At 33.0% G+C, this 13,561-nt stretch overlaps 1 protein-coding gene, 1 long non-coding RNA gene and 1 pseudogene across 2 annotated transcripts; 1 reads left to right on the forward strand and 2 right to left on the reverse strand.

Annotated features, from left to right (window-relative positions):
- LOC130503540 (uncharacterized) lies at positions 1-1,253 on the reverse strand. The gene is made up of 4 exons (XR_008940864.1): positions 1,176-1,253; positions 764-795; positions 615-682; positions 1-458 (listed from the first exon to the last, which is right to left on the reverse strand). It is a non-coding gene; the product is annotated as an uncharacterized LOC130503540 (long non-coding RNA).
- A 1,470-nt stretch (positions 1,254-2,723) lies between these two features.
- LOC130508529 (zinc finger BED domain-containing protein RICESLEEPER 2-like) lies at positions 2,724-3,803 on the reverse strand. The gene has a single exon (XM_057004090.1). The coding sequence runs from the start codon at positions 3,801-3,803 to the stop codon at positions 2,724-2,726; it is 1,080 nt and encodes a 359-aa protein (XP_056860070.1).
- A 5,035-nt stretch (positions 3,804-8,838) lies between these two features.
- On the forward strand, positions 8,839-10,181 carry LOC108834675 (protein TRANSPORT INHIBITOR RESPONSE 1-like; annotated as a pseudogene).
- Positions 10,182-13,561: the final 3,380 nt, after the last annotated feature.

Below are 13,561 nucleotides of genomic sequence, written 5' to 3' on the forward strand. Positions count from 1 at the left end.
TGATGGAGCTCTCTATTCTTTATCCAGAATAAAAACAACACTAAAGGAAAATTAAATATTACTAGTGGAAGCATTTAAGTTTACATTTTGTTTTTGTGCACTCACGTTTCTTGCTCTCTTGAGTCTTCCATAATTCTTCAGGAAAAGACAACGTACAAAAGGGAAGTCGTTCCAGTAGAGTCATGAGACTCTTGGTGGGTTTCTTGAGGGATAACTTCTGGTTCTGAAAGATCAAAGATGATGCTTTGATATGCCTTCGCATGTCTTTTCATTTTCTTTTTGGCCATACTTCTTCCTTGGCTCAACCAGGTTGGTTTTCCAGATGTATAAGAAAGTGGTTGTGGTCACAGATTACTCTGCTCTAGACTCAAAAGTATATGAAAAATCCGACTGCAACACCATATCCCATTGGTATCCTCGTTTCAGGTGAAAATATCGTGTCACACTTGGGGCTGAATCTGTTAAAAGCTAGTCAATGGAGCTCATTAGTGACTTTAAAATGAATAAAATGTAAACTATGAATAGCCATCAGCCAAGAGCTTATGACTTTGAGATTGTCCTTTAAGACAGGAACGGTAACAGCCATAGCCTCGAACAAATACTCTCTGGTGTACCTCAGAGAATGGGACGTACAGAACCCCTGCCGCAGCCGGTCTGTTGCATGGATCTTAGAGCAGAGTCACTGAAAGATCATGAAAAAAGTAAAATATTGGTGTCCGAGAATAAATGCACCTGAAGGAGTACAACAAAAATTGATACTAACCAACTTTTTAATGGTATGTCAACTAACCTCCCCTGCCAGTCCAAAATCAGCAGTGTTAATGAGAGAGAGAGAGAGAGAGAGAGAGAGAGAGAGAGAGAGAGAGAGAGAGAGAGAGAGAGAGAGAGAGAGAGAGAGAGAGAGAGAGAGAGAGAGAGAGAGAGAGAGAGAGAGAGAGAGAGAGAGAGAGAGAGAGAGAGAGAGAGAGAGAGAGAGAGAGAGAGAGAGAGAGAGAGAGAGAGAGAGAGAGAGAGAGAGAGAGAGAGAGAGAGAGAGAGAGAGAGAGAGAGAGAGAGAGAGAGAGAGAGAGAGAGAGAGAGAGAGAGAGAGAGAGAGAGAGAGAGAGAGAGAGAGAGAGAGAGAGAGAGAGAGAGAGAGAGAGAGAGAGAGAGAGAGAGATTGTAAAATACAAAACCTTTGAATTTGAAGCTGTATGAGAAAACGAAGAAACTTTCTCTTCTTGGAGTTTGGTTTCAATGTCTGAACTCTGTCTAAATGTGAATAAAAAGTGTGTAATAAGTTTCTACCGTTATTATGAATAGCGAGGATGTGTCTCAAAGGGATGAAGCCTTACCTTTTACTGTATTTTAGACCCAAGCAAGAGCATGTCGACGCCCATGAGTTCTCCACCACGACGGACGTGTCTGGCCTCCCAGAAGTGAAGCAACCGAACTTCAACGGTGGTAGAGGAGCGGTCGGTCTGTAGATCAGAGAGGAGGACCAAAACGTTAGCCATAGCTTTGAATTTTTTTTTTCCGATGAGTTTACAACGAAGAGAAAAAGATTCTGTAAAGAGAAGAGCACACCTTTTCATAGTCGACTCCACCGACTCTCGCAACAAAAATCTCGCATTGAATCGACATCATGGGTGATCGATTAATGGTAACCTTAAAGACGAATGATCGGTTACCGGGATCCTGCGACGAAGAAGACCAAACATCGGCTGCGCAGAGGTCGCAATAATCTCTGTAGATGAGAAACACTGAAGTTTTTCATTTTACTTGGAGGTGGAAGAAAAATGTAATTCAAAGACCAAAAATCGTTTAAACATGAGAAAAAGATTGACATCATGTTATAAGTAGAAAGAATGACTTCCTAAATTAATTATTCTGAACAAAATGTTTATGTTTACATGTGTGTCTATGTTCAAATATGTGAAACATACTAAACATTCGAGCTCCATCAAATTTGTAATTAATTTTAGTCTTTAAACAAAATAAGTAATTGTTTCCCCACAAAAAAAAAATTAAATTTCAATTTATAAATTCAGTATTTAACTTTCCGTGAGAAGTTAGCATCATTTCATTTCTCAAAGAAAGAAGAAGAGAATTTAACATCTATTAAATATAAAATAAAAATTAGCATCTATTCAACTTCAACCACATCTTCAACCTTCACCACGGACCTGCAACTTCAATCTTCAAGACGCTGTGCTTGAAACTCTGGAACAGAACCAAAACAGAGGGAGTTAGACATCACATACATTGCAATGGTAATTGAAAAAGAAACAAAAGTAAAAGCATTTCAAACCTTTCTCAAGTCGATCAAGGAGCTCAACCTCAGCAAGCATCTGCTCGTTTGTTCTCACTTGCTCACTCAGCTTGATGTCAGCATGCATCCATTGCTCAGTACACATGAGGACCTCTATCATGTAATGTGTTAAGCAGCTGCGATATGGCTCCAAAATCCTTCCACTGGTGCTAAAGGCACTTTCAGACGCCACTGAGGACACTTGCATTGCGAGGAGATCTCTAGCCATTTCAGACAGAACAGGGAACTTAATCTGGTGAAGCTTCCACCAAGAAAGAACGTTGAAGTCAACGCCAAGAATGAGGTTTGGGTTTTTAACTGGCTCCTTCAAATACACTTCTAGTTCATCACGAGTATCCTCTCCCTTTTCAGCAATCAGCTCATTGTACATACAATCCATCCTCTCATAACCGAAGTCTTCAACCACCAGCGCCTATCTATCTGTCTCCTGATCTTGAGACTCTTGACTCGGCTGAAAAGATGGTGCTTGATTGGACTGAGAGGACTGTCCAGTTGACCCTCTGAAACGAGTGTTGTACTCCATGAACATGCACTTGAGAATATCACCAACGAACTGCACCATTTCCTTCGACTCCAAGCTGTCTTTCTCATACAACTTCTCAAAGCAAAGCTTCGCGAATTGCATCTTCTTCCTGGGATCAAAAATTGTGGCTAAGATCAGCATCTTGTTGACCCCCTTGATACCCTCCCAGTACTTCAGAAACTTATGCAACATCTCTGATGCTTTAACCTTCAGCTCCGGATCAAAACTGTTGGCCAGCGCAGTGAGATTTCTCTCTATGGTGACTATCTCACCATAGCACTTGTACGAGTTCACCTTAGAGGAGGCAGAGACGACCAACGTGCTGTTGTAGAAGATTACCAGAAATCTCTTCAGCTTGTCCACAACACTCCAGTCTCTCGAAGTAGGTGGTCCACACCTCATAACACCATTATCCATCTCCAGGAAGTAATCATTATAGAGCCGATCCTCAGCTTCCATCCTATCAAATGCAGCTCTAAATTGTAGGGCTCTAGACAGCATGAGGAAGGTTGAGTTCCATCTGGTCTTGATATCCATTGGCAAACTACCGCGGCTCATTCTCCCACTAGTGACTCTCAGATCAAACGCATTCAGCCTAGGTGTGGATGAACGAACATACTGAATTGCATTCCTAATGGCTAACACATTCTCTCCCACCTCAGCCAATCCCTCCTTAGCAATCAGATTAATGATATCCGCAGAGCATCTCATGTGCAAGAAATTACCGTCTAACACTAGAGCATCAGGGTCAACCTCTCTAAACTGCGAATGAAATCTCCTAATGGCAGAGGTATTAGCCGTAGCATTATCTACTGTGATGCAGAAGACTCTCTCGATTCCCCACTCAGCTAGACACTCTAAGAGGACATTAGAGATGGTCTGACCTTTGTGATCTATCACGTACTTGAAGCCGAGAATAAGCTTCTTGAGCTGCCATGAAGCATCAATGAAATGGCTTGTTATTACCATATAGCTACACCTGTTAAAACATGAAAATAATAAGTTACTAATAATAATTTAAATCAGTAGTAACAAAGCTTATTATAATGTCTCGAGTTTGATCAAAAAAATAAGAAAATGTATCAGTAAAATGAGAAACCATTACCAGTAACTTGGGAAACCCAAATGTCAGTAGTGAGTGACACTCTCTGCTTCGTTGTGCAAAGCATGTTCTTCAAAGCTGTCTTCTTCTTCACGTACATCTCAACAATGTCTCGTGTAGCAGTCCTCCTCGAGTGAGGCTTGTAAAGGTTAACCTTGCAAGATAAGAGAAGAAAAGTTAGACTTATATTAAAGAATGTAAACGGAGAAGAGGTTACACGATATTACCTTGTTGCAGAAGGTTTTCCAAGCCACACTTTCAATAAATGAAAGAGGCAACTCGGCTAGCACAATAAGCTCATTAGAGGCTTCTCTGAAAACCGGCTCTGCGACCCTTGCTGACTTCAGATTGCCCTCATTGTTAATCTCCGTTTGATCCTTCGCTTGACTGGCTAACCATGACTGGTACTCCTTGCAGATCGTCAAATTCTTCTGGAGGTTTGACGTTCCTGATTTGCTAGCACAGGAGATCACCTTCTGACAGTAGTGACAGATGCAATTGTCACGACTGTCCTTGGTTCTAGTGTAATGCTTCCACACAGCAGACCTTGGCACCACAACTTTCTTCACCTTCTTTGACTCAGAAGATACACCATATGTTGCGTTAGCAGCTTTGGAATTCCCTTGGAACTCTTCTTCAAATTGCATTTCAACATCCGTTGTTTCTTCAACAGAGCGTGCGATGTTGGAGGATGACGAAACCATCTGCACGAAAATGAAAAACATATCCAGTCAGTAACATCAAACAAACCAAAGCATAGATAATCTTAAGACAAAAGCATCTACTAGTCGTATAAGAAAGAACTCGAACAAGAGCAAGTAAAAAAGAACATCTACTAGTCATGACTCATTACGATATATGAAGACATGAGTAAATAAAAACAACATTTAAAACTAAGAACATCGAACAAGACAGCAACTATGCATAAAAAAATGTAAGATAAATCGTGATGTTCGATTAAGACGAAACAAAGCTAAGATCATTGAACAAGACAGTTAAATGAACTCAAAAGAAAAAACATAAAACTTGATTTCCCATAAAACAGAACCAAAAACCAAAAACCCGAAAGCAATAAACTTTGAGATAAGCATAGAGTAATCTGAATAAGGAGTACCTTTGAATCAAAGGTTTTGATTGATTACTAGAGCTAGAGCTTTGTGATGGAAGAGACGATGAAGAAAGAAGACCCATTTATAGGATCGTGGTACTTAGGGTTTCGGTTTCAGTCGAAGAATCAAATCAGTTTGGAGAATCGATGGAGATATTCGATAATCGAAGTTAGGAAACAAATTCAGTGAGAAAATATAGGGGAATCGAGATTTAGGAAAGATGTTAGAGATTTGGGAGAGATTCTCCTTTGTGCTCACGCGAAATGAAAATCGAAAAGGGGGTTAGGGTTGAATGATTTACGGTTCTCGGGTGTAATCAATCGGTGTCTCGGTTTAAACCCGAACCGACTCATAACCCGACATTCTCAATTTATTGGCTCCATTCGGTTATTGACGAGGATCGAAACCGATCCGAACCGGTTTTATCGGCTCGGGTTTGGTTCGGGTTTTCGGGTACGGGCTTTTTGCCCAGGCCTAACAACACTACCATAAACATTATGCTCTTTATTATTCAATCAATATTTATCTCAAAAGCATTTAGAAAAATATTTACAAGAATATAAGATACTAATTCTCTTCAAACGCATTTTATTCAATGCTTTCATATGAAATTTTTGATATAGCATTTGCACTTAGAATAATTTAAAATTTAAAAATAATTAAATACAATTTAATTATTTTTATTTAATAATATAAAAATTATGTTCGTAATCAAAAGTAAATATATATATTTTTAAAAAATTTGTGATAAATATTTTTTTTTTACTTTTTAAAAAGAACAATATATCACATTTAAAATACAATCTAATTTATATAATAAACATATCATTCATTATTTTTAATAAAAACCAAAACATAATATGTATTTATATATTATAAAATAAACATATCTATATTATTTAGAATAAATAAATTATATGTCATATATTAAAATTTATGATAATATTATGTATGAATTACTTATTGCTCTACCAATAAATAAATAATGATAATTATATAAAATTATTATTATTTATATATTTTAAATATGTATATATATATATATATACATAATTAACGTATTTTGTTTAGTAATATCAAAATTTATGTTTATATCCAAAAATAATTTTTATACTTTAAAATAAATTTTACATTTATTTTTTCTAAATAATTATATTTCACATTTAAAAATTAATTTGATTTATATTATTAAATTATATTCACTATTTTAATAACAAATATGTTTATTAATATATATTATAATTTAATAATGTTATTTTAGAACAAATATATAATATACTAATTTTATAATAATTTTTAAATTGTATAATGCTACTGCTCTACCAATCACTTTATTAAAATTTTTAATGAGAGTATACAACTTCTGTAGCATACTCCTACTAGTTCTTCATCAGCTGTACTAACCGAGGTCTACGACCACAATGTTATTCGATGAAATACCTCCCCTTTTACAAAATTCAACTACATGGTAGACTGCAAAAATCCACCCCAAACTATTTTAGCTTTTTCTATTTTTAGGTAGAGAGCAAATGCATATTTTAAAAATTTTAAATTGAAATTCAGTATTAGTTTTTAGCTAGAGAGCAAATATAAGGTGGCTGAACTGATAAGAGCAAATATAAGGTGGCTGAACTGATATTTTTCTAAACACAAAATATGTTTATTTATATATATTAGTTATGCCACCATGAGAGAATAATTTACTTTTAAAAAAAGATTACTTATATTTCATGTTGTTTTATGTTTTCAATGCATTAACTAACTAATTTTTCAATTTTATCTCTACTCTTTTAATTCATTAATTAACATAATCAAATAAAATAATATATGAATGAAGGGTAAAATAATAAATTTGATGATTTACTTAATCTAAAACGATAAATAAAATGAAACAGAGGGAATAAGTGATATTTTTATGAAGAAATAAAGCTCTTCAAATCACTTTTGGTATTAAAAAAAAATTTCGGTGATATATTAAAACAGAGATAAAAGATATTCAAAAATATATTTTTTTTATTTTATAAAATTATCTAAGAAATATGCGAATATGTGAAGGGTTTATTGGGATAGATTCAAAAGTTTGAAAGTTTGCAGAATAATGGAGAACAGAGATATATGCTGTTTTTGCCACACTCTAACATTGTTTTCTAAAGTGTTTTTGAGTATTTATCGAGTCTTCCTAGTCCTTTTCGAGTCATTACAGGTTTGGAATAACACTAGATGAGAGATGGACCAGTTGGAGCAAAAGAGGCAGAAAAGTGTGCAATTTGGTGATTTCACGCAGAACAGTCTAAAGTGACTGTTCCCGGTCGAGCAGAACAAGCCGAGTGATTGTTCCAGCGGCAGAGATATTTATGGAAACCACTATTATTTCGGAATTTTACCTAGGGCTTCTCCCTTTTCCTTATGGGCCGCCACAAACCTGCAAATATACCTTTTCTCATTACTAGAGTCTCTGTCCGCGCTACGTATTATTTTTGGTTAATTAATAGACCATAAAATAGTTGCTCTATAATTTTTATAAGGTTTTGTGTATTTTTAAAATAATTTAATGAATTTAGAATTTATAAATCAGAAAATTTCTAAAACAACAGTAAAACAAATATAGATAGACTATGTTTTAAGGTACATATTGTGGCTTATATAACATATGCTTTTATTAGTTTCTCAGTGGATTAATGTGACTTATCTTAGGTAAAGTAATAGTAATGTTTTATTCCAAATGTTGAGGTGAATAATATTTTTTTGTATTGTTTAAAAAATCATTTAGCAGAAATCAAAAATGATAATGGAAATTATTTTCCATTCACCTTTATATATGTTTGGATTAGTGAATGTTATTAAAATAAATTACTTTTACTCTTATATGCTTTGAAATCATCTAAAAATTATTGTTTGGCCATTTCATAGGAAGAAATGTACAAAAGTTATATGTGAAATATTTCAGGAATAAAACATTTTTTGTAATTTTTATCTTTATTTATATTTTTTCCTGTGTACCTCTTGAAAAGCAAGCCTTTAACCAATTATGTTTTTGTATTTAGTTTTTTTTTGTGGTAATTTTTTTCTATGATGTATTTTCCAATAACATTTACATGGATATTTAAATTAATAAAAATATTTTGAATTTAAATAAGTAAACACAATTTTTTTCATAAAATTATCTAATAGGAATGTGTTTGTAAGTGGGTAGACATAACTTTTTATTGTAAGTTTGGTCATAACATGTATAAATGTATTTTGTGTATATTTTATTAATAGAATTACTGTGGTTTCTTGGGTGATGTGGATGATATGTGAATACAATGTTAGAATGTATTCTTTACCATTTGTAGAAAAAAATACTATAATATGCACGGTTTATCAAAATACTTAATATATGATTTTAACTATATCTATATCTATTATTTTTTTATAATATATCTATAGTATATGATTATTTATTGATAATTAATTTTTAGTTTTAGATATTTGTAAAATTATAACTAATAATTTGTTTTAAAATTTGATAGATTTATTGTTTATTAAATGGTTCAAAATTTGTTGGTAACAACATAAACAGAGTCAACTTGGTTCAAACTTATTCAAGTACATATTGAAAATAATAAATTGGTGTGTTTATCTCCTCTTTATTTTGCCATTTTATAAGCACTAGAAGGAGAAAGTCACAAAAATGACATTCATTAATAGATAAAATGTCATTAATGCCCTTGTTGTATAATTAATAAAACAATCATTAAAAAAAACAAGTCGATCCGCTGAACTCTTGATGATGATCTGAGGAGCTCGATGAGTGTCTCTCGTGTGCAAGTCGTGGTACGAGATCCAGCGGTGGTGCAGGAGGAGAGTCTTCATCGGGAACTGCTACTCCGTCAGCCCCGCGAAGGTGATAGGGAGGTTCCCGAAATTGAGATCCGTGGAGCTTAGGGGAAACCGCACTTAGCAGACGTTAATCCTGCCGGAGGGATAGAGGCGATGTCGACGTCGACGTCGTGGCTGGAGGAGATAAGGCTGAAGAGGATGGTGGTTAGCGATGAGTGCTTGGAGCTCATAGCTAAGTCCTTTAAGAATTTCAACGTTCTCGTGCTCTCTTCATGCGAGGGATTCTCCGCTGATGGTATCGCTGCTATCGCTTCCACTTGCAGGTTTACTTACTAACTAACTTATGCCTTGCTTACTTTTTCTTATAGCAATGAGCTTTAATTCCATATGTGCTGCTGCTGTTCATTGTTATAAATGTTTGAAATCATTGTCAGGTCAGGAAGATTCTTATTTGTACGAGATGCCAAAGAAGTTCAATTTGGATCTTCTCTGGTTGTTTCACAATACTTACAAAGAGACTACGAATGCCACTTCTAATGGTAGCCATGTGCATCGCCTTATCTAGCAGGTATCATTTAAAGTATGAGACTTTGTTGGTCTTACAGTAGAAAGACACTAAAACAAGCTCGAGACAGAGATAAAGAAGAAAGCTTTAATATTGTTGGATTGATTGAGACAGTGTTAGGCTTCAGCAAGTCCTTGCAGATATCATGCTGATGTCTGTTAACTTCACACCATCCGGAGGTCAGGTAACTATCACAGCTTCCCTGAGGAAAAATCAGCCTGGAAGATCTGTGCATCTTGCTTATTTAGAGATCAGGTAAAATATTTTAATGAATACACAATATGGTGTGAAAGAATGTGTGCGTTGAGGAGATTGTGTTGATGAAAACAGGATAATGCATACCGGAGCTGGGTTACCAGAGTTTTTGCTAAACCAAATGTTTGGAAGTGAGGAAGATGTGTCGGAGGAAGGGTTAAGCTTGATGGTTAGCAGGAAACTGGTGAAGCTGATGAATGGAGATTTTAAGTACTTGAGACAAGCTGGGAAGTCTAGTTTCATTATCACTGCAGAACTCGCTACAGCAAGCAAGGAGTCCTCCGTTCTGTAACTTTCCTTTTTTTTTTGCTTTTGTTTTCATTTTCAACTTTCAATAAGGATGAAATAAATGTCCATCCATTTACATATCCTCTGTTATCTCTGTTCTGAAGCTGTGAATATGGATGCATATCTAATCTCATGTCAAGTGTTTTGGTTTCATGATGTATTATTCAAAAACTGATGTTATGATAAATGAATTAATTTATAGTTGATTTTGATCATAAGCTGCAGAAACTTACAGAAACCACTCAGGAGTATCTCTCTATTCTGATAGTCTCAGGAATATGCTTTTTCTCTCTGAGTATAGCTCAATTTAGAAAGGATCTGCTTAATAGGCTGAATCTGCTTAATAAGTCTTATTACTGAAAAATAGAAATGTTTCTTTTAAAAAATATATTATTGATTAATTGGTATAGGATAGTTTTTGGCAATTTCAGGATGGGTTTCCAAAAAAAAATGAGTGTGTTTTCTTGCATAAGTCTGTATTCGAAGAAAATTAAAAACTTGTAAGGAATGTTAGACAATTCTTGTTCAGGATGGCTATCCTAAATTGAGACTTAATCTTCCAAAACAAAAAAAGCCATAATCAAAATCTATAAGAAAATTCACTGGCTACAAAAATCGACAAATAGAGTTCATTGTCTACAAAATAGAGAACACATATCAAATAGAGAACATTAAAATATGATAACTTGAAGCATTTTCAATAATTCTATCGAGAAAGTGTTAAATATAGTATCATTATAAAACACATATGTTATATATGATAGATTTTGGCACTGTCAGGATGAGTTTCCAAAAAAAAAATGAGTGTGTTTTCTTGCATAAGTTTGTTTTCGAAGAGAATCAAAAGCGTGTAAAGAATGTTAGACAATTCTTGTTCAGGATGGCTATCTTAAATTGAGACTTAATCTTCCAAAAAAAAAATCATAATCAAAATCTATAAGAAAACTCATTGGCTATAGAAATCACAAAATAAAGTTCATTGTATATAAAATAGAGAGCACATATCAAACAGAGAACATTAAAATAGGATATCTTGAAGCATTTTCAATAATTCTACCAAGAAATAGTTAAATGTGGTATCATTATAAAACACATATGTTATATATGATATTTTTTGGCACATTCAGGATGGGTTTCCAGAAAAAAAATGAGTGTGTTTTTTTGCATACGTCTGTTTCAAAGAGAATCAAAAACGTGTAAGGAATGTTAGACAATTCTTGTTCAGGATGGCTATCCTCAATTAGACTTTAATCTTCCAAAACAAAAAAAAAAACATAATCAAAATCTATAAACAAAATTCATTGGCTATAGAAATTAACAAATAAAGTTCATTGTCTACAAAATAGAGAAAACATATCAAACATAGAATATTAAAATAGGAAAGGTTGAAGCATTTTCAATAATTCTATTAAGAAAGTATTAAATGTGGTATCATTATGAAACACATATGTTATATAGGATATCTTTTGGCACATTCAGGATGGGTTTCCAAGAAAATAAAATGAGTGTGTTTTCTTGCATAAGTTTGTTTTCGAAGAGAATCAAAAACGTGTAAGGAATGTTAGACAGTCCTTGTTAAAGATGGTTATCCTGAATTGGACTTTAATCTTCCAAAAAAAAAAATCAAAATCTATAAAAAAAGATTAATTGGTTATAGAAATCACCAAATATAGTTAATTGTCAACAAAATAGAGAAAACATATATTAAAATAGGAAAAGTTGAAGCATTTTCAATAACTCTATCAAGAAAGTGTTAAATGTAGTATCATTATAAAACACATATGTTATATAGGATATCTTTTGGCACATTGAGGATGGGTTTCGAGAAAAATAAAATGAGTGTGTTTTCTTGCATAAGTCTGTTTTCAAAGAGAATCAAAAGCATGTAAGGAACGTAACACAATCCTTGTTCAGGATGACTATCTTAAATTGGACTTTAATCTTCCAAAAAAAACATAATCAAAATGTATAAACAAAATTCATTGGCTATAGAAATCACCAAATAGAGTTCATTGTCTACAAAATAGAGAAAACATATCAAACAGAGAATATTAAAATAGGATAGGTTGAAGCATTTTCAATAATTCTACCAAGAAAGAGTTAAATGTGTCATTATAAAACACATATGTTATATAAGATATCTTTTGGCACATTCACGATGGGTTTCCAGAAAAAAAAAAAAGAGTGTGTTTTCTTGCATACGTCTGTTTTCAAAGAGAATCAAAAACGTGTAAGGGATGTTAGACAGTCCTTGTTCATGATGGCTATCCTGAATTGGACTTTAATCTTCTAAAAAAAAAATATAATCAAAATATATAAAAAAATTTCATTGGCTATAGAAATCACCAAATAGAGTTCATTGTCTACAAAATAGATAAAACATAATCAAAATAGAGAATATTAAAATAGGATAGGTTAAAGCATTTTCAATAATTCTATCAAGAAAGTGTTAAATGTGGTATCATTATAAAACAAATATGTTATATAGGATATTTTTTAGCACATTCAGGATGGGTTTCCAGAAAAAATAAAATGAGTATCTTTTCTTGCATAAATTTGTTTCCGAAGAGAATCAAAAGCATGTAAGCAATGTAAGACAATCCTTGTTCAGGATGGCTATCCTGAATTAGATTTTAATCTTCCAAAACAAAAAAAAACATTATCAAAATATATAAAAAATTCATTGGCTATAGAAATCACCAAATAGAGTTCATTGTTTACAAAATAGAGAAAACATAATCAAAATAGAGAATATTAAAATAGGATAGGTTGAAGCATTTTCAATAATTCTATCAAGAAAGTGTTAAATGTGGTATCATTATAAAACAAATATGTTATATAGGATATCTTTTGGCACATTCAGGATGGGTTTCCAAAAAAATAAAATGAGTGTGTTTTCTTGCATAAATCTGTTTTCGAAGAGAATCAAAAGCATGTAAGGAATTTAAGATAATCCTTGTTCAGGATTGCTATCCTGAATTGGACTTTAATCTTCTAAAAAAAAATATAATCAAAATATATAAAAAATTTCATTGGCTATAGAAATCACCAAATAGAGTTCATTGTCTACAAAATAGATAAAACATAATCAAAATAGAGAATATTAAAATAGGATAGGTTAAAGCATTTTCAATAATTCTATCAAGAAAGTGTTAAATGTGGTATCATTATAAAACAAATATGTTATATAGGATATTTTTAGCACATTCAGGATGGGTTTCCAGAAAAAATAAAATGAGTATCTTTTCTTGCATAAATTTGTTTCCGAAGAGAATCAAAAAGCATGTAAGCAATGTAAGACAATCCTTGTTCAGGATGGCTATCCTGAATTAGATTTTAATCTTCCAAAACAAAAAAAAACATAATCAAAATATATAAAAAAATTCATTGGCTATAGAAATCACCAAATAGAGTTCATTGTTTACAAAATAGAGAAAACATAATCAAAATAGAGAATATTAAAATAGGATAGGTTGAAGCATTTTCATTAATTCTATCAAGAAAGTGTTAAATGTGGTATCATTATAAAACAAATATGTTATATAGGATATCTTTTGGCACATTCAGGATGGGTTTCCAAAAAAAA

Source organism: Raphanus sativus, chromosome 2 (assembly GCF_000801105.2).
Source record: "Raphanus sativus cultivar WK10039 chromosome 2, ASM80110v3, whole genome shotgun sequence".
In the NCBI taxonomy this organism is placed as follows: domain Eukaryota; kingdom Viridiplantae; phylum Streptophyta; class Magnoliopsida; order Brassicales; family Brassicaceae; genus Raphanus; species Raphanus sativus.

Coding starts and splice junctions, on each gene's coding strand:
- LOC130508529 (XM_057004090.1), bottom strand. CDS start 3,803: ATGGTAATAACAAGCCATTTCATTGATGCTTCATGGCAGCTCAAGAAG.